The 22959-nt window shown below is 43.6% G+C and overlaps 1 protein-coding gene across 3 annotated transcripts in view; it reads left to right on the forward strand.

Moving 5' to 3' along the window:
- Positions 1–5749, forward strand: part of PAG1 (phosphoprotein membrane anchor with glycosphingolipid microdomains 1) — a 257231-nt gene extending 251482 nt beyond the window's left edge. For all 3 annotated transcript variants that reach the window (XM_040433064.1, XM_040433063.1, XM_040433065.1), the window contains one exon: positions 4604–5749. In XM_040433064.1, coding sequence (XP_040288998.1) covers positions 4604–4957 — 354 coding nt within the window. In that variant the 3' untranslated portion in view covers positions 4958–5749. The remainder of the gene's footprint in view (positions 1–4603) is intronic.
- Positions 5750–22959: the final 17210 nt, after the last annotated feature.

Consider the following 22959-nt stretch of genomic DNA (forward strand, 5'->3'; position numbering starts at 1 on the left):
AATAGTAAGTGCAGTGAGATCCCCGGGCACCACTCTACATGGCAGCATACTTAGTTCACATAGTTTTTACAAGTGAAAGGTCCTCTTTAATACACTATCAGAAGATATTAAATTATTCTCATCACAAGAAATCTCATGGGTGGGGAGAATAGCTACGACTAAAATGATGCTACCAAAAGTGCTCTATATGTTCAGGAATGTTCCAATCCCTTTGTCCAAAAGATATATTACTAGACTTCAGGCATTACTTACGAATTTTGTGTGGAAGAACGCCAGACACAGGGTTGCAGCTTCTACCTTATACACTCCTACGATGCGGGGAGGCCTTAGCTTTCCCTACTTGTTGTTCTATTACTATGCATCCTTATTGGACCAAATGAGGTGCAGGTTCGCAAAACCAGACCCTCCCATATGGGTCGCTATAGAAACAAAGACAATGGGTGCAGGAGACATCAAAGACATTCTCCAATGTCCCTTTATTAACCCACTGGGACACTCTCCTAAACATGCACCAATGAGGGCCAGTCTCACGGTGTGGAAATCCGTGATATTAGCTAAGAAATGAGTTACAATGCAACGTTCACAAATCCCAATGAAAAGTTTTGGAACACATGCTCCCAGATATATCATTCGATACATGGATACAGAAAGGTATAACCAGCGTGAGCGTTATTTGGAAAAAAAATGGATTGTTATCCTTTTCTGAAATTACTCAAAAATTCGCTCTTTCCAACAGGGAATTTCTTAAATATTTGCGGCTGAGATCTTTGATATCCTCGTTAACGGAGGAGGCCGATGGTACTGCCTCTCACTTTGCTAAATATTTCTTTGGGGCGACTGCCCAGCCTAAAGGCATATCCGCACTGTATAGACTGATGCTAGATGTCTGCAATGTGGCTGTGACTTCAGGAGTGGAAAAGTGGTCAACAGACCTGAAAATTCCAGTAGACCAAATTTCCTGGCGAACAATTTTTTCTGCCCCCCAAAAACACTCCAAATGCTCCTATCACTTAGAAGCCTCTAGGAAAATAATATATAGATGGTACATGATGCCGGAAAGATTATCCTTGATATATCCGGATGTGTCTAACACCTGTTGGAGGTGCAAGAAATCCGTTGGAGATATGCTACACATATTTTGGGGCTGCCCAAGTGTCAGGAATTTCTGGAGGGAGGTGTATAACCTTTTATCATCCATTCTCCAAGTCTGGATACCTTTATACCCCCGATATGTTCCTCTTGCTTAATGGCCTAGATATGATCTCTAAACAACATCACATCGTACAGTTGCCTTTCATGTCCTAACAGCGGCTAAAATACTTATTGCAAAACATTGGAGGTCTACGGTGGTTCCATCTATTTCTGAGGTCATTAAAAGGGTCTCCTACCATTGTGAAATGGAAAGCACTATGGCATCTTGTTCAGGCTCATTTAACAGCTATCTTAAGAAATGTAAAATTTGGCGGTCAGCCTTTGTAAATAGAGGGAAAACAGAATGAGGGGTACTAGGATTGCAGGTCCCTGTCTCTTCTTTTTTGAGGTTTAGTGACCTTTGGGGTGTCAATATGTTTTTTCGCTTTTCCTACCAACCGTACGGTTGGCGTTAGTCATGATTATAACTGAAACTTGACTGCTTCACTATGTACTGACTCTAGAATTGGCTCTGAACCACGGCTATGTTGCTGTTGCTGTTGATGATGTTCCTCTGCTGTTATTATCCTATGTCCCTCCATTCCCCCCTTTCTACTTCCCTTTCCCTTTCCCATTCACCCAACACTTGGATACAGCATAATGATTATCAATGTGATGACTATATAAATGATCTTACACTTGACTATTTACGTGTACTACTAAATGTATTGCTCAAGCTCGGAATGCTGTATTGCTTGTGATATATGTTTTATTCCATTCAATAAAAATATTGTGAAATAAAAAAAGGGGACACAGATGTAATAAATCCCACTATACCCCTGCAGAACAAACACGGCTCAGGTGGAAAACCAGACTCTGCCAATCCTTATATATTGATATAAATCCCAGGCAGTGATCGCCTCTGGCCCCTATTTGATATAGCCTGGTCACAATTGATAAAGATCTTATAGCACAATGGCTAACCAAGCAACAACAAAAAGTATAAAGCCCTTAATACACTGCTCAAAAAAATTAAGGGAACACAAAAATAACACATCCTAGATCTGAGTTAATTAAATATTCTTCTGAAATACTTTGTTCTTTACATAGTTGAATGTGCTGACAACAAAATCACACAAAAATAAAAAAATGGAAATCAAATGTTTCAACCCATGAAGGTCTGGATTTGGAGTCACACTCAAAATTAAAGTGGAAAAACACACTACAGGCTGATCCAACTTTGATGTAATGTCCTTAAAACAAGTCAAAATGAGGCTCAGTAATGTGTGTGGCCTCCATGTGCCTGTATGACCTCCCTACAACGCCTGTGCATGCTCCTGATGAGGTGGCGGACGGTCTCCTGAGGGATCTCCTCCTAGACCTGGACTAAAGCATCTGCCAACTCCTGGACAGTCTGTGGTGCAACGTGACGTTGGTGGATAGAGCGAGACATGATGTCCCAGATGTGCTCAATTGGATTCAGGTCTGGGGAACGGGCGGGCCAGTCCATAGCATCAATACCTTCGTCTTGCAGGAACTGCTGACACACTCCAGCCACATGAGGTCTAGCATTGTCTTGCATTAGGAGGAACCCAGGGCCAACCGCACCAGCATATGGTCTCACAAGGGGTCTGAGGATCTCATCTCGGTACCTAATGGCAGTCAGGCTACCTCTGGCGAGCACATGGAGGGCTGTGCGGCCCTCCAAAGAAATGCCACCCCACACCATTACTGACCCAATGCCAAACCGGTCATGCTGGAGGATGTTGCAGGCAGCAGAACGTTCTCCACGGTGTCTCCAGACTCTGTCACATGTGCTCAGTGTGAACCTGCTTTCATCTGTGAAGAGCACAGGGCGCCAGTGGCGAATTTGCCAAACGTCCTGCACGGTGTTGGGCTGTAAGCACAACCCCCACCTGTGGACATCGGGCCCTCATATCGCCCTCATGGAGTCTGTTTCTGACCGTTTGAGCAGACACATGCACATTTGTGGCCTGCTGGAGGTCATTTTGCAGGGCTCTGGCAGTGCTCCTCCTGTTCCTCCTTGCACAAAGGCGGAGGTAGCTGTCTTGCTGCTGGGTTGTTGCCCTCCTACGGCCTCCTCCACGTCTCCTGATGTACTGGCCTGTCTCCTGGTAGCGCCTCAATGCTCTGGACACTACGCTGACAGACACAGCAAACCTTCTTGCCACAGCTCACATTGATGTGCCATCCTGGATAAGCTGCACTATTTGAGCCACTTGTGTGGGTTGTAGACTCCATCTCATGCTACCACTAGAGTGAAAGCACCGCCAGCATTCAAAAGTGACCAAAACATCAGCCAGGAAGCATAGGAACTGAGAAGTGGTCTGTGGTTACCACCTGCAGAACCACTCCTTTATTGGGGGTGTCTTGCTAATTTCCTATAATTTCCACCTGTTGTCTATCCCATTTGCACAACAGCATGTGAAATTGATTGTCACTCAGTGTTGCTTCCTAAGTGGACAGTTTGATTTCACAGAAGTGTGATTGACTTGGAGTTACATTGTGTTGTTTAAGTGTTCCCTTTATTTTTTTGAGCAGTGTATAATTGATAGTGTAATGCAGAGTATCACTAGCCAAGCACAATAACAAATGTGCAAAATCAAATAAAATACACAATTATATTATAAATATGTATCACAAATAACGGTGATCGAAAAAGAATATCACCTAGTACTAACACTGCAGCATAGGATCATAAATGCGGGCTGAGTCTCAAAGTATACAGATCAGCTACACATATTAGCCATGTCTGGTCCACCTGGCCAATACTGATACCTCAACGCGGTTATTAGAAGGATGTGCCTTCACTTTATTGTCTGTGGGAGTCCAACCTATGGCACCCAAACCCATCATGAGAAAGAAGGAGCTACAGCTGTGATTTACTGCTGCACTCACTCCTTTATGTTCCCTGCTCATAGGTGTTCCCAGCCATGTTCTAAAGGTGTTCTTTGGGCTTTCTTGATTTGATCTTGATTTTGCTTTGTGCTGATCTGTGGAGGGAAGATAGTCTGCGGGCTCTTCTGCTCAGGTCCTGACCGGATTTGTTAGATTCTTCCTGTATACAGAAAGACGGTAGAACACAACCAGTCAGGACCTGAGCAGAAGAGCCTGCACCCAGTCCTAGCAGCAGAGATGGTGGCAATGGAGGAGTAAGTATTGTGCAGAGTGTCCCATCTCCACACAGAAAGATTTTTATTTTTTTAACTTGGAGATCCCCTTTAAATGAATGGGAGAGGTCTCTGCACAGCTGGGTGGCCGGGGCACCGGTATGCAGGGACGCAGCACTACACCAATGCTGCAGCCTCTTCATTCTCATAACCAGTGGGGGGTTCCAGAGGTTGGAAATCAGTGGCATATTCGGGAAACCCCTTTAAATGATATTTAATAGTTTTATTATACGTTTGAACTTACTTGGACTATGTTACTTATGTGAATTATTTCCTTCTAGATTTCTGCCATGTATTCAAGAGTTTCTAGAACTGGACAATCCCTGAGACTTCAGGAAGACCTCTCCCATTATTCCTACATCCAAGACGTTGAGATCTCACCAACGGCCTGTAATGGTACATATGCGACGGTCAGGGATATTGATAAAAGCCCCAACCTCATTGGCTTACCAGCTGCAATGGACACGGTAAACGGTGGGCCCGACCCTGAATATGAGGCCATTGCAGCATTAAGTCATGAAGAAGACAGGACTATTACTTTCTCTCAGTCTTGTCAGGGGGTTCTCCAGCATGGTGAGAGTGACTATGAAAGTATTGGGGACCTGCAACAAAATGGAGACTACACTAGACTTTGAGGAATGCGAAAATAAATGTATTGGGTTTTTCGCTAATAGAGCACAATCCTTTCAATGGGTGATGATCATATATCCTACCTAGTAGTGGACTGACATCAGAGAGAAAGCACACGTTTGCATACAAAGACAAAGTCTCCCTGCTGCATGCAGACATTTGCATATTTTTTTATTGTGCCATTTATTTTATTTTTTTAATGTTGGAAATTTGCCAAAAAAGCTGGATGACCCTGCACTCGAAAAATTTCTACGGTACTCCTGTATCCTATCCTTTATAGCAGGGCAAAGAACCAACTTCAAAATCAGCAATTTTTACTTGTGTGTATCTTAATTTAACTTGACATTTTTATATTGTTGAAATGTTGTTCTGAGCCTGTGCATTGTATGATATTGATGACCCGTTTCATAGGTTTTACATGTGTTTTGTGTCACTCAGTATTTCCATAATTCTATTTAATTTCTGCCTAGAAGGAGGTTTTCTGAGCGATGGAGTCTGACTACGGATGTATGGGGTCCAGTGCACTTACCTGCCTTCATGTCTGTCATTGCTGTGGATATGTATGTGCAGGCAGATAACTTCTTAGAATGGGGGTTTAGGGGCCCATGTAATTGATCGGGGTCTCAGAGGTCAGATCCCCATCGATTCCACTGTTCACATCTAATTAACGCGTTATCACTGTGTCTGTTAAAGCCTGTATTACACTGCGCAATTTTTTACCAGATGATTGCTAACGAGCGTTCGTAGTAACGCTTGTTAGCGATCATCTTGCAGTGTAATACTGACGTCGATCCAGGAAATGCTCGATCATCAGGCAATCCAAATATTTTGACATGTTAAAAAATTATTGTTTGCAGGCGGCAGATTGTGGTGTCTAATAACAATCTGCCGCCGGCAAACCACAATACAACATGGGGATGAGCGATGGCATACTGATCACTCCTCCTCATGCTGCAGAGAAGATCGCTGCATGTAATAGCAGCGGTCTCCCCGCTAGCGAGCAGGCGATTTCTGGGAGGGAATGCAATACAGCCTTAACTCTGCTGCATCTGTACCTCTTCTGCAAGTTAATGCAAAGGCAGCAGAGCTAACGCACACTGGGTGAGTTATCACATCTAGTTAACGCGTTATGACTTTGTTAACACTGCTACATCCATAAGACTTGTAACCTCTCCTGACAGGTCTGCTTTACTAGATAATTGTATTCCCCTTTAAATAACAAGTCAGGGACAACTGGGTGTTACATGATATCCAATCAGTGCTGAGAGATTCGCGGTGTGTAGGACACGGTGTATGTGGTACAAAAAAAGAAACTGCATGACAAAGAATTGTTAAAAAAAAAAAAAAAAGCATGATCCAGAATCATTATTTTATGGGGAATTCAGGAATTTACTAAAGCAGACATTTTTGGAAAACTGACAGGTCCTCTTTAATAGGTGGGAAACCTCATTAAAAGGGTTTTCCAAGATTGTAATACTGATGACCTATCCTTAGGATGGGTCATCAGTATCTGATCGGTGGGGGTCCGACTCCGGGAACCCCCACCGGTCAAGTGTTTGAGATGGCAGTGGCGTTCAGCTGCATTGAAGTGAATGATGCGGAGCTGCGATACCAAGCACAAGTGCTATTAAATGTACAGCACTGGGAGAAGGCCACGGTGCTACTGCGAGCTCTGGTGCCTTCTCAAAAAGCTGATCGGCGGGGTCTCGGGTGTCAGACCTCCACGGAGTTAAAATATCTTGGAGAACCCTTTTTGCTATTTTTGGACAATTATGGATGATAGTTATTAGAGGGAATTTTGATCTATGAAGGGGTTGTCTGGCCGTAGATGTGCTTCCTGTTGAGTGTGGGTACTTTTCGGGGCTTTCTGCTGGTACTGTATAGTGTACTTTCTTGATACAGCAGGACCCAGCATTTCTAGACAACCTCCTTTGAGTGGAAATGTTGAGTTTGATATTTTTTTAAGACATAATTACAATGTTGAAGTTCTCAATGTCTTTATAAGACAGGAAAGTATTATAGAAGTAAAGTAACCTTGTAGACTGTGTCCTCCCCGCATCGTGGTTCTGTGTAGGATGTGCTGATAAATGAAATGGTACAATACTGTAAGTGGTCGGTGTTATAATAATATTGCTGCACAAAGGAAAAAAGCTCCAGGATGCATGTAGATGTCAGTATTAATGGTGATCATATATTTTCACGCCCCCTCCGCTTTCAGCTGCTTTGTGTTGGACAGAACTACTTTAGGCTTACATTTTATTGACCCCTTTAGAAGACTTCTCATTCTAAGGGCACATGGGGGGGGGAAGGGGGATTACTAATCAAACTGCGCCAGGATTCTGCCTCAATCTGTGCCAAAAAACTGGCAGACAGGCCATGTGCTGCATTTATTAAGTGTTATAGACACTATTTTTCCTTGTGAGAAATGGGACGTAGCGTAAGACGGGACAGTGTGCAACAGAATAGTTACACCATTCTGCCACAAAGCAAGGCCTGAGGCACACAACCGTACTTTTTTGCGGATCCATGTGGCTGTTCCACAAACTACAGAACGTGTCCTGTTCTTCTCGGTACTGTGGACAAGAATAGTCCTTTCTATTGATGGGAGTGAGAAAAAGACGGAATGGTATCCATTTTTTAGCAGATGTTTTTTGCAGACCGAAATACGGACACAGCCGTGTGCATGTGGACTAAGGCAGCGAGACAATCTGAACCTTTGGTGCACTTTTAGACTGTCTAGTCTGTTTTTACTGTCTAAATATTAGACTGGATTAGTAAATCTGCCCCACTGAGTCATTAATTTTGCAGTCCCCTCTATTAAAGGGGTTATCAAACCCCTATAATGACCTCCGCCCCACCCCACCCCCCAATGCCCGTCCCCTTGTATACATTATACTTAGCTGCTTCCCGGCACACACATTACTCCTGATCTCCGCACAGCCCCGCCGATGCATCTCACCGTCACGTAGAGCAAAACATCCTGCGACGGGGGGATCAGCCAATAGCAGGCCGTGACAGGGACGAGCATCCCTAGCATCGTGCGACTGGGAAATACAGAGGCGGCCGTGCAGAGATTCGGAGCGACGCGGGTGTCGGGGAGCAGGTAAGTATAATGTATACAAGGGGCCCTGGCATTGGGGAAGGGGGTCATACGGGTTGGATAAGACCAATAAGCAAATCCAGACTGGCTTTGGGGGATTGCAAGCATTTAGAAAATTAATTGGGCGACCATTTATTGCAGGGGAAGCTGTCCAATCCCACACTGGATATCCCACGCCATGACCTGTGCCTGCCAGGTGGCAGCTCAAGTAAATGGGAGCTAAATACCAAATACAACCTTTGGACAAGAGTGGAGCTTTTTCTGAGAAAAATCAAACCACTCGGTTAAAAAATAATAATAAATCTCCATCCCTTCACAGGTGGCTGCAGATGAATATTAGATGATGTGGAGCTGGAAATGAAGTCTCCTTTTTTCTGCATAACTTCTGTAAATGTTAATTTTCTAGGACATGATTAGGACATGTTCTATATTGCTGCCGTTTTCCCCTTTTCCTCCCTTCCACAGCACGAGTCTCGCGCACAGGTTGAGCGATGCTGCTCCAGATTTCACCCGATGTAACAGCTGGGTATGACTGGCACCTTTCTGTGCAAACGTTTCTTCTGTAATGTAGGTGCCATACAAGATTAAAGCTCCTGAACCCCAACTGGGCTCCATTTATAATACTTGTGTCTTTCTGTGTGGTACGGTGTCTTCAGGCACCAGAGATCAGGTACGACTGCTACTTCTGCTCCGCCTATAGCTGTTGATAGGTAATAGGTGGGTGTCTAATACAGAATACCAGCGTCCTCCCTATCTAACGGTTTGCTTAGACACACAGCTGTGCTTCACCTGACTAAAACGCAGTTTTTTATTTTGTTGATCCGAGGCTCCGTTCCCGATTTATGACACTTTTTCTTATTATGCAAATTAGGCCTTTGGTGCAATGAGGGCATCACCATTGCTCTCGTTGCACCCAAGCTCTGCACCTTTCTGTGGCCAGCCCCTCCCTGGCTGTTTTGATTGATGGGGACAGGCAGTGGCAAAACAGCCAGGGAGGGGCTGGCCACAGAAATTAGTGGTGCTTGGGTGCAACAAGAGCAATGGTGGTGCCTTCATTGCACCAAAGGCCTAATTTGCATATTAAGAAAAGGTATCCTAACTTGTGAACGGATCCTCAGATCAACAAAAGTTAAAAGCATATTAATCAGGTGAACCACAGCTATGTGTCTGCGAAAACAGTGGGATAGGGAGGTCACTGGTGACAGATTCTCTTTAAAAAATGCTGGTCCCTTTAGAGGGGTTTTGCACGTTCATTTAACTGATGATCTATCCTCTGGATAGATCATCAGCTTCTGATCGGTGGGGGTCTGACCCCCGGGACCCCCGCCGATCAGCTGTTTGAGAAGGCAGCGGCGCTCCGGCAGCGCCGCGGCCTTCTCACTGTTTACCACCGGCCCACTGACGTCACGACTAATATCAACTAGCATGGGCGGGGCTAATCTCTGTTCACTTGAATGAGGCTTAGCCCCGCCCACGCTAGTTGATACTAGTCGTGACGTCAGTGGATCGGCGGTAAACAGTGAGAAGGCCGCGGCGCTGCTGGAGCGTCTCTGCCTTCTCAAACAGCTGATCGGCGGGGGTCGGACCCCCACCGATCAGAAGCTGATTATCTATCCAGAGGATAGATCATCAGTTAAATGAAAGTGCAGAACCCCTTTAAGGGGAAGACTGAGTGATAATGCTGCACAGTTTCAGGAATTCCATAGTAAAATTCCACAGTAGCCAAAATCTTTTTTCTTTTTTTTTTTTTATGACGTTTGCCAGTATCGATGCTGCTTCCTTCATGCAGGGGAGGTACCATAGCCTGTCTATAGCTATGTGTCATCAGACTGTACAGGATTTACATCTGCAGTGTTTTGGTTTTTTTGTTATTATTATTATTATTATTATTATTCTTGTTTCATTCTTCGCCTGCACATTAAAGGAAATTTTGAAATCTCTTAATTGTTCTTTGTCTCTATAGTCTTTGTGTCTGATTTGTTTACAGGGAGTGCAGAATTATTAGGCAAGTTGTATTTTTGAGGATTAATTTTATTATTGAACAACAACCATGTTCTCAATGAACCCAAAAAAACTCATTAATATCAAAGCTGAATATTTTTGGAAGTAGTTTTTAGTTTGTTTTTAGTTTTAGCTATTTTAGGGGGATATCTGTGTGTGCAGGTGACTATTACTGTGCATAATTATTAGGCAACTTGACAAAAAAAACAAATATATACCCATTTCAATTTATTTTTACCAGTGAAACCAATATAACATCTCAACATTCACAAATATACATTTCTGACATTCAAAAACAAAACAAAAACTAATCAGTGACCAATATAGCCACCTTTCTTTGTAAGGACACTCAAAAGCCTGCCATCCATGGATTCTGTCAGTGTTTTGATCTGTTCACCATCAACATTGCGTGCAGCAGCAACCACAGCCTCCCAGACACTGTTCAGAGAGGTGTACTGTTTTCCCTCCTTGTAAATCTCACATTTGATGATGGACCACAGGTTCTCAATGGGGTTCAGATCAGGTGAACAAGGAGGCCATGTCATTAGATTTTCTTCTTTCATACCCTTTCTTGCCAGCCACGCTGTGGAGTACTTGGACGCGTGTGATGGAGCATTGTCCTGCATGAAAATCATGTTTTTCTTGAAGGATGCAGACTTCTTCCTGTACCACTGCTTGAAGAAGGTGTCTTCCAGAAACTGGCAGTAGGACTGGGAGTTGAGCTTGACTCCATCCTCAACCCGAAAAGGCCCCACAAGCTCATCTTTGATGATACCAGCCCAAACCAGTACTCCACCTCCACCTTGCTGGCGTCTGAGTCGGACTGGAGCTCTCTGCCCTTTACCAATCCAGCCACGGGCCCATCCATCTGGCCCATCAAGACTCACTCTCATTTCATCAGTCCATAAAACCTTAGAAAAATCAGTCTTGAGATATTTCTTGGCCCAGTCTTGACGTTTCAGCTTGTGTGTCTTGTTCAGTGGTGGTTGTCTTTCAGCCTTTCTTACCTTGGCCATGTCTCTGAGTATTGCACGCCTTGTGCTTTTGGGCACTCCAGTGATGTTGCAGCTCTGAAATATGGCCAAACTGGTGGCAAGTGGCATCTTGGCAGCTGCACGCTTGACTTTTCTCAGTTCATGGGCAGTTATTTTGCGCCTTGGTTTTTCCACACGCTTCTTGCGACCCTGTTGACTATTTTGAATGAAACGCTTGATTGTTCGATGATCACGCTTCAGAAGCTTTGCAATTTTAAGAATGCTGCATCCATCTGCAAGATATCTCACTATTTTTGCCTTTTCTGAGCCTGTCAAGTCCTTCTTTTGACCCATTTTGCCAAAGGAAAGGAAGTTGCCTAATAATTATGCACACCTAATATAGGGCGTTGATGTCATTAGACCACACCCCTTCTCATTACAGAGATGCACATCACCTAATATGCTTAATTGGTAGTAGGCTTTCGAGCCTATACAGCTTGGAGTAAGACAACATGCATAAAGAGGATGATGTGGTCAAAATACTCATTTGCCTAATAATTCTGCACTCCCTGTAAAGGAGGAATTCTGTATCTCACACTTGGCACACTAATAAAAAAAGATGTGGGTCAGCGACAATGGTGCAGCTTAGATTGGCTGTATGTGAATGCGGTGCAGACGTTAGACCTTGGCAAACATCCTCCATTCATATTAGTATAGTACTTAGTAACATAGTTTATAAAGCTAAAAAAAAAGACATCTGTCTATCCAGTTCAGCCTGTTATCCTGCAAGGTGATCCAGAGGAAGGCAAAAAAAAACCTATGAGGTAGAAGCCAGTTTTCCTCACTATAGGGGGGAAAAAATTCCTTCCAGACTCCAATAAGGCAATCAGAATAACTCCCTGGATCAACGACCCCTCTCTAGTAGCTATAGCCTGTAATATTATTACACTCCAGAAATACATCCAGGCCCCTCTCTCCCATCACCACCTTTTCAGGCAGAGAGTTCTATAGTCTCGCTTCTCTTACCGTAAAGAATCCTCTTCTATGTTTGTGTAGAAACCTTCTTTCCTCCAGACACAGAGGATGTCCCCTCGTCACAGTCACAGTCTTGGGGATAAATAGATGATGGGAGAGATCTCTGTACTGACCCCTGATATACACTGCTCAAAAAAAAAAAGGGAACACTTAAACACAATGTAACTCCAAGTCAATCACACTTCTGTGAAATCAAACTGTCCACTTAGGAAGCAACACTGAGTGACAATCAATTTCACATGCTGTTGTGCAAATGGGATAGACAACAGGTAGAAATTATAGGCAATTAGCAAGACACCCCCAATAAGAGTGGTTCTGCAGGTGGTGACCACAGACCACTTCTCAGTTCCTATGCTTCCTGGCTGATGTTTTGGTTAATTTTGAATGCTGGCGGTGCTTTCACTCTAGTGGTAGCATGAGACTGAGTCTACAACCCACACAAGTGGCTCAGGTAGTGCAGCTTATCCAGGATGGCACATCAATGCGAGCTGTGGCAAGAAGGTTTGCTGTGTCTGTCAGCGTAGTGTCCAGAGCATGGAGGCGCTACCAGGAGACAGGCCAGTACATCAGGAGACGTGGAGGAGGCCGTAGGAGGGCAACAACCCAGCAGCAGGACCGCTACCTCCACCTTTGTGCAAGGAGGAGCACTGCCAGAGCCCTGCAAAATGACCTCCAGCAGGCCACAAATGTGCATGTGTCTGCTCAAACGGTCAGAAACAGACTCCATGAGGGTGATATGAGGGCCCGACGTCCACAGGTGGGGGTTGTGCTTACAGCCCAACACCGTGCAGGACGTTTGGCATTTGCCAGAGAACACCAAGATTGGCAAATTCGCCACTGGCACCCTGTGCTCTTCACAGATGAAAGCAGGTTCACACTGAGCACATGTGACAGACGTGACAGAGTCTGGAGACGCCGTGGAGAACATTCTGCTGCCTGCAACATCCTCCAGCATGACCGGTTTGGCATTGGGTCAGTAATAGTGTGGGGTGGCATTTCTTTGGAGGGCCGCACAGCCCTCCATGTGCTCGCCAGAGGTAGCCTGACTGCCATTAGGTACCGAGATGAGATCCTCAGACCCCTTGTGAGACCATATGCTGGTGCAGTTGGCCCTGGGTTCCTCCTAATGCAAGACAATGCTAGACCTCATGTGGCTGGAGTGTGTCAGCAGTTCCTGCAAGACGAAGGCATTGATGCTATGGACTGGCCCGCCCGTTCCCCAGACCTGAATCCAATTGAGCACATCTGGGATATCATGTCTCGCTCTATCCACCAACGTCACGTTGCACCACAGACTGTCCAGGAGTTGGCAGATGCTTTAGTCCAGGTCTGGGAGGAGATCCCTCAGGAGACCTTCCGCCACCTCATCAGGAGCATGCACAGGCGTTGTAGGGAGGTCATACAGGCATGTGGAGGCCACACACACTACTGAGCCTCATTTTGACTTGTTTTAAGGACATTACATCAAAGTTGGATCAGCCTGTAGTGTGTTTTTCCACTTTAATTTTGAGTGTGACTCCAAATCCAGACCTCCATGGGTTGAAAAATTTGATTTCCATTTTTTTATTTTTGTGTGATTTTGTTGTCAGCACATTCAACTATGTAAAGAACAAAGTATTTCAGAAGAATTTTATATTAATTCAGATCTAGGATGTGTTATTTTTGTGTTCCCTTTATTTTTTTGAGCAGTGTATTTAGCCATCTTTTGATAATCTTTCTGGATACTGTAGTTCATTCATTCCAGTTATTACTTTAGTTGCCCTCCTCTGAACCCTCTCCAGCTCTGCTATGTCTGCCTTGTTCACTGGAGCCCAGAACTGTACACAGTACTCCATGTGTGGTCTGACTAGTGATTTGTAAAGTGGCAGGACTATGTTCTCATCACGGGTATGTATGTATGCCCCTTTTGATGCAACCCACTATCTTATTGGCTTTGGCAGCAGCTGCCTGACACTGGTTTCTACAGCTTAGTTTGCTGTTCACTAAAATTCCTAAGTCCTTTTCCATGTCAGTGTTACCCAGTGTTTTACCATTTAGTATGTACGGGTGACTTGCATTATTCCTTCCCATGTGCATAACCTTACATTTGTCAGTGTTAAAGGGCTTCTGTCACCCCACTAAAGTCATATTTTTTTTTTTGGGCTAGTTAAATTACTTATCCAGCGATATATGAAAATATAATGGTGTTACTTTGATTCAGCAGTTTCTTCTAAAAACGAACTTTTATAATATGTAAATTAGGTCTCTACCAGCAAGTAGGGCGTCTACTTGCTGGTAGCAGCTGCAGAAAACCGCCCCCTCGTCGTGTTGATTGACAGGGCCAGCCGGGATCTCCTCCTCCGGCGAGCCCTGTCGGCATTTCAAAAATCGCGCGCCTGTGTTCATTCTGCGCAGGCGCTCTGAGATGAGGAGGCTCGCCTCCTCAGCACTCTGTCAGTGCGCCTGCGCCGATGACGTCTTCTATTTCAGTGATGTCATCGGCGCAGGCGCACTGAGGGAGTTCTGAGGAGGCGAGCCTCCTCATCTCAGAGCGCCTGCGCCGAATGAACACAGGCACGCGATTTTTGAAATGCCGACAGGGCTGGCCGGAGGAGGAGATCCCGGCTGGCCCTGTCAATCAACAGGAGGAGGGGGCGGTTTTCTGCAGCTGCTACCTGCAAGTAGCCGCCCTACTTGCTGGTAGAGACCTAATTTACATATTATAAAAGTTTGTTTTTAGAAGAAACTGCTGAATCAAAGTAAGTAACACCATTATATTTTCATATATCGCAGGATAAGTAATTTAACTAGCCCAAAAAAAAAATATGACTTTAGTGGGGTGACAGAAGCCCTTTAAGCCTCATCTACCGCTTCTCTGCGCAAGCCTCAAATCTATCCAGATCCCTCTGTAGCAGTATACTGTCCTATTCCGTGTTAATTACTTTACACAGTTTAGTGTCATCTGCAAACATTTATATTTTACTGTGCAAGCCTTCTACAAGATCATTAATAAATATATTGAAGATAATAGGGCCCAATACTGACCCCTGTGGTACCCCACTAGTGACAGTTACCCAATCTGAGTGTGTACCATTAGTAACCACCCTCTGTTTTCTATCACTGAACCAGTTACTTACCCACATACAGATATTTTCTTATTTTATATACTAACCTTTTATGTGGCATGGTATCAAATGCTTTGGAGAAGTCCAGATATACGACATCCATTAATTTGCCGCGGTCAAGTCTAGAACTTACCTCCTCATAGAAACTGATTAAATTAGTTTGACATGACCGATCCCTCATGAAGCCATGCTGATATGGCTTTATTTGCTTATTTTCTTTGAGATGCTCCAAGATAGAAAACCTTCAAACAGTTTACCCACGACAGATGTTAAACTTACCGGCCTATAGTTTCCGGGCTCTGTTTTTGACCCCTTTTTGAATATTGGCACCACATTTGCAATGCGCTAATCTCGTGGAACACTCCCTGTCAGTATAGAGTCCTTAAATACAGTCCTGATCAAAAGTTTAAGACCACTTGAAAAATGACAAAAAATCATATTTAGCATGGCTGGATCTTAACAAGGTTCCAAGTAGAGCTTCAACATGCAACAAGAAGAAATGGGAGTGAGACAAAACATTTTTTGAGCATTCAATTTAATGAAAACAACGAATAAACTGAAACGGGCTGTTTTTCAGCTGATCAAAGGTTTAGGACCACACCTCCAAAAAGACCCTAAACCCCCCCAAAACAGAAATCCAACTTCCAAACATGAACTCACTAATGAGTAGCTCCGCCGTTATTGTTTATCACTTCAAAAATTCGTTTCGGCATGCTTGATGCAAGCGTTTCCATGAGGTTAATGGGAACATTTCTCCAAGTGGTGAAGACGGCCGCATGAAGGCCATCTAATGTCTGGAACTGTTGTCCATTTATGTAAACTTCCCTTGCCATCCATTCCCAAGGGTTCTCAATTGGATTTAGATCAGGGGAACACGCAGGATGGGCCAAAAGAGTGATGTTATTCTCCTGGAAGAAGTCCCTTGTCCTGCGGGCATTGTGTACTGTAGCGTTGTCCTGTTGAAAAACCCAGTCGTTACCACACAGACGAGGGCCCTCGGTCATGAGGAATGCTCTCTGCAACATCTGGACATAGCCAGCGGCCGTTTGACGCCCCTGCACTTCCTGAAGCTCCATTGTTCCACTGAAGGAAAAAGCACCCCAGACCATTATGGCGCCCCCTCCACTGTGGCGCGTAGAAAACATCTCAGGTGGGATCTGCTTGTTGTGCCAGTAACGTTGGAAACCATCAGGACCATCAGAGAATAAAACTTTCTTCCACCTTTGAATGTCCCATGTTTGGTGCTCTCTTGCAAAGTCGAAACGAGCAGTTCTGTGGCGTTCAGGAGACGAGGTCTTTGAAGACGTTTTTTGTTTTTGAAGCCCTTCAGTCTCCGATGCCGTCTGATGGTTATGGGGCTGTAGTCAGCACCAGTAAGGGCCTTAAAGGGAACCTGTCACCGAGATTTTGGGTATAGAGCTGAGGACATGGGTTGCTAGATGGCCGCTAGCACATTCGCAATACCCAGTCCCCATAGCTCTGTGTGCTTTTATTGTGTAAAAAAACTGATTTGATACATATGCAAATTAACCTGAGATAAGTCAGAGCTTGAAAATATGACTCTTCTCTGGTCACACAAGCAAGATATGACTCTTTTATGTTAATTTGCATGTGTATCAAATCGTTTTTTTTACACAATAAAAGCACACAGAGCTATGGGGACTGGGTATTGCGGATGTGCTAGTGGCCATCTAGCAACCCATGTCCTCAGCTCTATACCCAAAATCCCTGGGACAGGTTCCCTTTAATTTGGGTCGAGGATCGTCCAGTGTCTTGACGGACAGCCAATTGGATCCTCCGGCTCAGTGCTGATGAAATTTTTGTTGGGTCTTCCACTTGACTTTTTTGTTCCATAACCCTCAAAATCATTTAAGAAATTCCAAATGACTGTCTTACTGCGTCCCACCTCAGCAGCGATGGCGCGCAGTGAGAGACCCTGCTTATGCAGTTCAACAACCCAACCACATTCAAAAAGGGAGAGTTTTTTTGCCTTTGCCATCACAACTTGTGACTACCTGACCGAAAATGACAATGAATCCACATCTTTGCACAGATTTGGCCTTTTAAAGGCATATGGTCCTAAAATTTGTATCAGCTGAAAAACAGCCAGTTTCAGTTTAATCGTTATTTTCAATTAATTGAATGTTCAAAAAATGTTTTGTCTCACTCTCATTTCTTCTTGTTGCATGTTGAAGCTCTATTTGGAACCTTGTTAAGATCCAACAATGTAAAATAAGATTTTTTGCCATTTTTCAAGTGGTCTTAAACTTTTGATCAGGACTGTATGTAAAAAAGGTTCTGGCTATGACATTACTTAATTCTCTTAGGATACGGAGGTGTATGCCATCTGTTCCTAGCAATTTGTCTATTTTAATATTTTTAAGACACCGCTGTACTTCTTTCTTGGTCAGACAGGGCACTAGTACATAGAGAAACACACGAAGGAAAGATGTCAGCTGTGCAACTTGGCACATGTAAGAGGTACTAACTAGTATACCAGGGGTCAGCAACCTCTGGTTGCTCCAGCTTTTGTGTAACTGCAATTCCCAGCATGCTCCATTGATTTCTATGGAGTTCTGAGAACAACCAAGCTAGTGAGTTGTAGTTTCACAGCAGTTTGCGTGCTGGAGGTTGCTGACAACGGTAGTAACTCATGTAGGACACAACAGCTGCAGTGTTATATCATAAGTAAGATTAGAGTCTTCTTGTTTGTACTATTTTACCCTTTATAGAAAATAACCTTCTAAAATGTAAATTTCCCAGAGCTGACCGTTACAGATACTAAAATGTGCATCTATATTACAGCTGTAAATCCCAGTCTGGCTGGGATTTGCACCTGTCATGTGGACACCAAAATGTACCCACATGATGGCTGTTTGAAAGAGGCCTTAAAGGGACGTAACAATCTCCTTATGTGTCTGTGATTTCGTTTTTTTTGTCTTTTCCGTACAATATCACAGTTGCAGGCCATAGAAAATAAAACAGAAAAGCAGAGTGTTTTTTTCTTAGGCTGCAGCCATGTCTTCTCCCCCTTCCTCGTCTCCTTCTGATGCTAGTGCTCGTGAGCCAGGATGTTTAGGTCGAGGTGGTTGGGTTTAGGCTGCATAATTTTCTGCTCTACATATTGAGTCCGGCCATTTTGTTGGAAGGAATCTCCTAGTTACTAATAGTACAAAATAGATTCGGTAACAACACGATCCATAGTGCCATTAGTACATATACATAGTACCAGCCATAAAACATACAGCTGAATAGCTAATCTGCCTAGTTATGCCGTGATAATTCTTTTCTTCACTGCATAACAGTGCAGATTTGCCTTTCAGCAGCTTTGGAAAGCTGGGGAGCATGTGGAGGTATGCTGGAGATCAAACAACATATATAGTATATGTATTCTCCGTTGTCATGATATGTATGGATATAAGGGGGCATTTATCAAAGTGATGTAAAGTAGAACTGGCTTAGTTGCCCATAGCAACCAATCAGATTCCACCTTTCATTTTCCAATAGAGCTGCCCAAAATGAAAAGAGGAATCTGATTGTCTGCTATGGGCAACTAAGCCAGTTCTACTTTACACCAGTTAAAATGAACACCATAGTGTATACAGAATGTATGTACTAAGTGTGGCCTACATTGCATCTCTGCAAAGTTTTTTATCCAACTTTCCCTGACTACTGAATTCCAAATTTTCCTAGTTTATGTAGCGATAAATCCCCTCTGCTAGACCAACTTGCCATTCAGGGTCCTTGGAAAGCTGGGTAACACCACTGTACAGCTGCACTGGTAACAACAGATTATATTGCCCTGGTACCAAATGATAGATGCACACAGTATCAGGGCAGCATTGTGTGTATTTTATATAACTGGTATGTCCCCATCACCGCCCTGTAGAGATTGTTCCAGCTTTCCCAGACTGCAGCATGCCAGATCAGCCTGTTTATGAATTGGTAAATCCCCAGTATTGTAGAATACCTAGCTGGATTTGCTACCCAGATCAGTTCTACCAAAACAGGGGACTGCTTTCACCTGTTACTGGGGCTTGTATGGATGTCCCAGTTACAGTGGAAAGCTGCAAAATATTTTTTAAAAAAGAGTGAAGATCCCACAGTCGTATTTTATAATCTATCTGATCTTCACAACACATGTTTGTGGAAGTGTATCATGGCACGAACAAAGGAGATTTCTGAGGACCTCAGAAGAAGAGTTGTCAATGCTCATCAGGCTTAAAAAGATTACAAAACCATCTCTAAGGGCTCACGCACATGAACATATTTTTTTTTCCGCATCCAATCCGCACTTTTTGCAGATAGGATGCAGAGCCATTTGTGGCAGGCGCAGCACTATGAAGTACCTTTTGCGCTGTGGCATTAGAAGAATTTTGGTATCTTTGACTTTGTCTAACCAGACTGTATATTACTCTGTAATTCCTCTAGCGCCATTCTATGGAAACAGTAGGTTTAAAGAGCACACCAAATGCTTAAAATAACTTCTTTATTAACTTCCACTTTTCTTTATATAACACTGCCACCTCCGCAGCAGATAGTCCATGTACATAACAAGTGTTGAAAAGATATCACAAAATGGCTGTATGATTAAGATGGTGGTTCAACTGTTCAATCTTGTCATTCAACATAAAATGGTGGATATATTTCTCTCTTGAGTATCTGTACTGTCACTAAGTTATTTAAGCACTTTATGATCTCTCTGAGAGGTATATCTGAGGTCTAACTAATAGTTCTGCTTGCTCAACTTGGTTTGCAGTATGCAATTTGTATGGAATCTGGTTTGTATGCTTGCAATTTGAATTTGGTGGAACTGTAAGTGTTCTGCTTCGCGTTATTGACTGTTGTATAACACTAGTCAGACAGCTTAACAATAATTCAGAAGTCAAGAAACGTGAGACATCAGATCGGTATGTATTCTCTTTTCTGAATAACTTTGTAAAACTACAATATAAACCTAAAACATATGTGTCAATACATTAAACATAATACAGCAGCCTCACTACATCAGTGAGAGTAATCACAGACAATTCCTTCATAAGTCCAGGAATAGATCAAGAGCTCCTCTGCATGCAGCCTGCTAGATCCAGGAGCAGTCATGAAATGGAGGAAATACAGTTCCAGGTTAAAGGTTACTGCCTCTGACTCTGAGAAAAAATACACTTCCTGTAAAGTTCTGGCAAAGTAGAAACTAACTTTGACCACTAGATGGCAGCAACGTCAAACATAACATTTCAGTATAATCTTTACAGCACATTACATACATTTATTATGCACAAAATGGGCAGAACACTCCCTGTCTGGTATAATTTATTATGTCACTACCTAAATAACTACTGCTATGCAGAAAAAACATATAAACAGGAAATGGAATCCTAGCTAATCTGAAACTAAAACTATAATGTCAGTTATAGGTCTAAGATAAATTTTGGAAGTCCCATTCTTTGCAATCTTGACCTCCACCTTCCTAACATTGCCATCCCTGCTTGGTAGAGCATTGACAATAAGTCTTACAGGCCACTCGTTCCTGCTCTCTTGGCTGTCCTTCAACAGAACAACATCACCCACTTTTACATTTGGGCGATCCTCAGTCCATTTCCTACGGTGTTGCAGATTTGACAGATACTCCCTCTTCCATCTTTTCCAAAAGGTGTCTGCCAAGCATTGTACTTCCATTGTTTCGCATGAACTTGTGCTGTACTTATGGTTCCGGATGGAGCAGACAAAGAGTTCACCCTTTGAGTCAACAACATTGCTGGGGTAAGGACCATAGATGTATCTGGGTCTGAGGACACAGGAACTATAGGCCTGGCATTCATAATAGCTGTAACCTCTGCCATAAAGGTGCTTAAAGTCTTATGGGTCAAGTGAGCAGTTTTGGTTTGTAGCAACATAGCGTCCAAGATTCGCCTGGCAATACCTATAAGTCTCTCCCAGACACCACCCATGTGTGAGTGTGGAAGATTAAAGACCCATGTTCATCCTCTGTCTTGGAGAAAGTCTTGCAATTGTGATTCGCTGGCACAAATGTTAAGTTCCTTGCAGGCTCCTACAAAGTTTGTTCCTCTGTCAGAACGGAGCAGTTTTGCTGGGCCACGAATTGAGAAGAATCTCCTCAAGGCATTAATAAAGCTTGATGTTGACATGGTTTCAAGTAGCTCTATGTGTACAGCTTGGGTGGACAAACAAGTGAAAAGGACTGCCCATCGTTTACTGTCTGCGCTGCCTCCTCTAGTGCGACGGGTTAAAACAGACCACGGACCAAATACATCTAAGCCCACATTGGTGGAAGGTGGTTGAGCAATTACTCTGTCCAATGGTAGCTCTGCCATCTTTTGACTTTGTAATCTTCCTCGCAGCTTGCGACAGATAACGCATTTGTGTATAACAGCTGATACCAAGCGTTTGCCACCAAGAATCCAGAAACCTGCGGATCTAATTGCACCCTCTGTGATGTGTAGTCCTTGGTGAACTACTTGTTCATGATAGTACCTAACAAGCAGTGTCGCAATGTGGTGATCATAAGGTATAATGACAGGCTGTTTCTCTTCCTCTGAAAGTTCTGCAAGAGACAAACGTCCACCTGCTCTCAACAACCCATTTTTGTCTAAAAAGGGGCTAAGCTTCCTAAGACGGCTTAGTTTTAGGAATGTCTTTTGTTTTTTAATGCAGTCAATTTTCTTCTGGAAATGTTTGTTTTGAACAGAAGAGATTATAACAGACTTTGCCTGAGCTAGTTCTTCTAGATTGACTTGTTCATGGAAACTTTCCCACCTTCTGACCTGATTGCTGTTGGTTTCCCTGTCTGTCTCAAGTGGTCCTGCAATTTCAGCGTGATCATTGTCTAGCATCCCCTTAATGAATTCAGTGAAATCTCTTTTCACTTCTGGCTTTCTCTGCAGTGTTTTGCTGAGTGAATGCAAACGCTTCATGATTTGCTCCCTGTTACTAGGCAAAACACGTCTGGGTGTGCGAAAGGGGAGAGGGGCCACCCAACTGTGATTGTCATCTTGGTAAGCCTCTCTATCCATAATCTGCAAGAAGGTCTGATCCTCTATAGAAAGGGCCTGTTTATCATCATCTTTAGTTTTCTGGAACACTGTAATCCCTAGATTGTCTGTCTAAATGTTGGAATTGACTTCTTCTTTACCATATAGTGTAGAAGAGTCACAGTGTTGTGTTGACCTGCCAAAGCTTTCCTTGACAATGAAGTTGTTGTGACAGGGACTGAGAAGGGATGTGCGTAAATTTGTTAACACAGACGTCTTCAAAGTGCTAATGTTGTCAGGCTGGTGCACTGTCCCCAGGCAAACTTCTCCTACAATGACCCACCCCAGGTCCAGTCTCTGTGCATAGGGGGCATTATAAGGTCTATTGATTTGCTGGCGTACCTTGTGTACCTGAAGGATATCTCTTCCAAGAAGTAGGATAGAAACATCTGGCTCAACAGCTGGGATAAGGTGAGCAATTGAGCGGAGGTGAGGGTGGTGATGAGCTACTTCTGGAGGTGGAATCTCAGTTTTGTCGTCAGGTATCATGCCACACTCTATTAGTGTAGGAAGTGGGAACTGCACTTTCTTATTGAAGGATTCAATGGTAAAGTCAGTAGCTCTTCTCCCTGTGGTTTCAATTGTCCCCGCACATGTCCTTAGAGTGTATGGAACTGCACTTGCCTTAAGGTTAAAGATATCTGACTTTGCAAGGGATCTGTTGCTCTGTTCATCTAGCACTGCATACATTTTCACTGCCCTTTCTCTCTTGCCAGTGGGATACACAGTCACTAAACAGATTTT

Source organism: Bufo bufo, chromosome 5 (assembly GCF_905171765.1).
Source record: "Bufo bufo chromosome 5, aBufBuf1.1, whole genome shotgun sequence".
Lineage (NCBI taxonomy): Eukaryota > Metazoa > Chordata > Amphibia > Anura > Bufonidae > Bufo > Bufo bufo.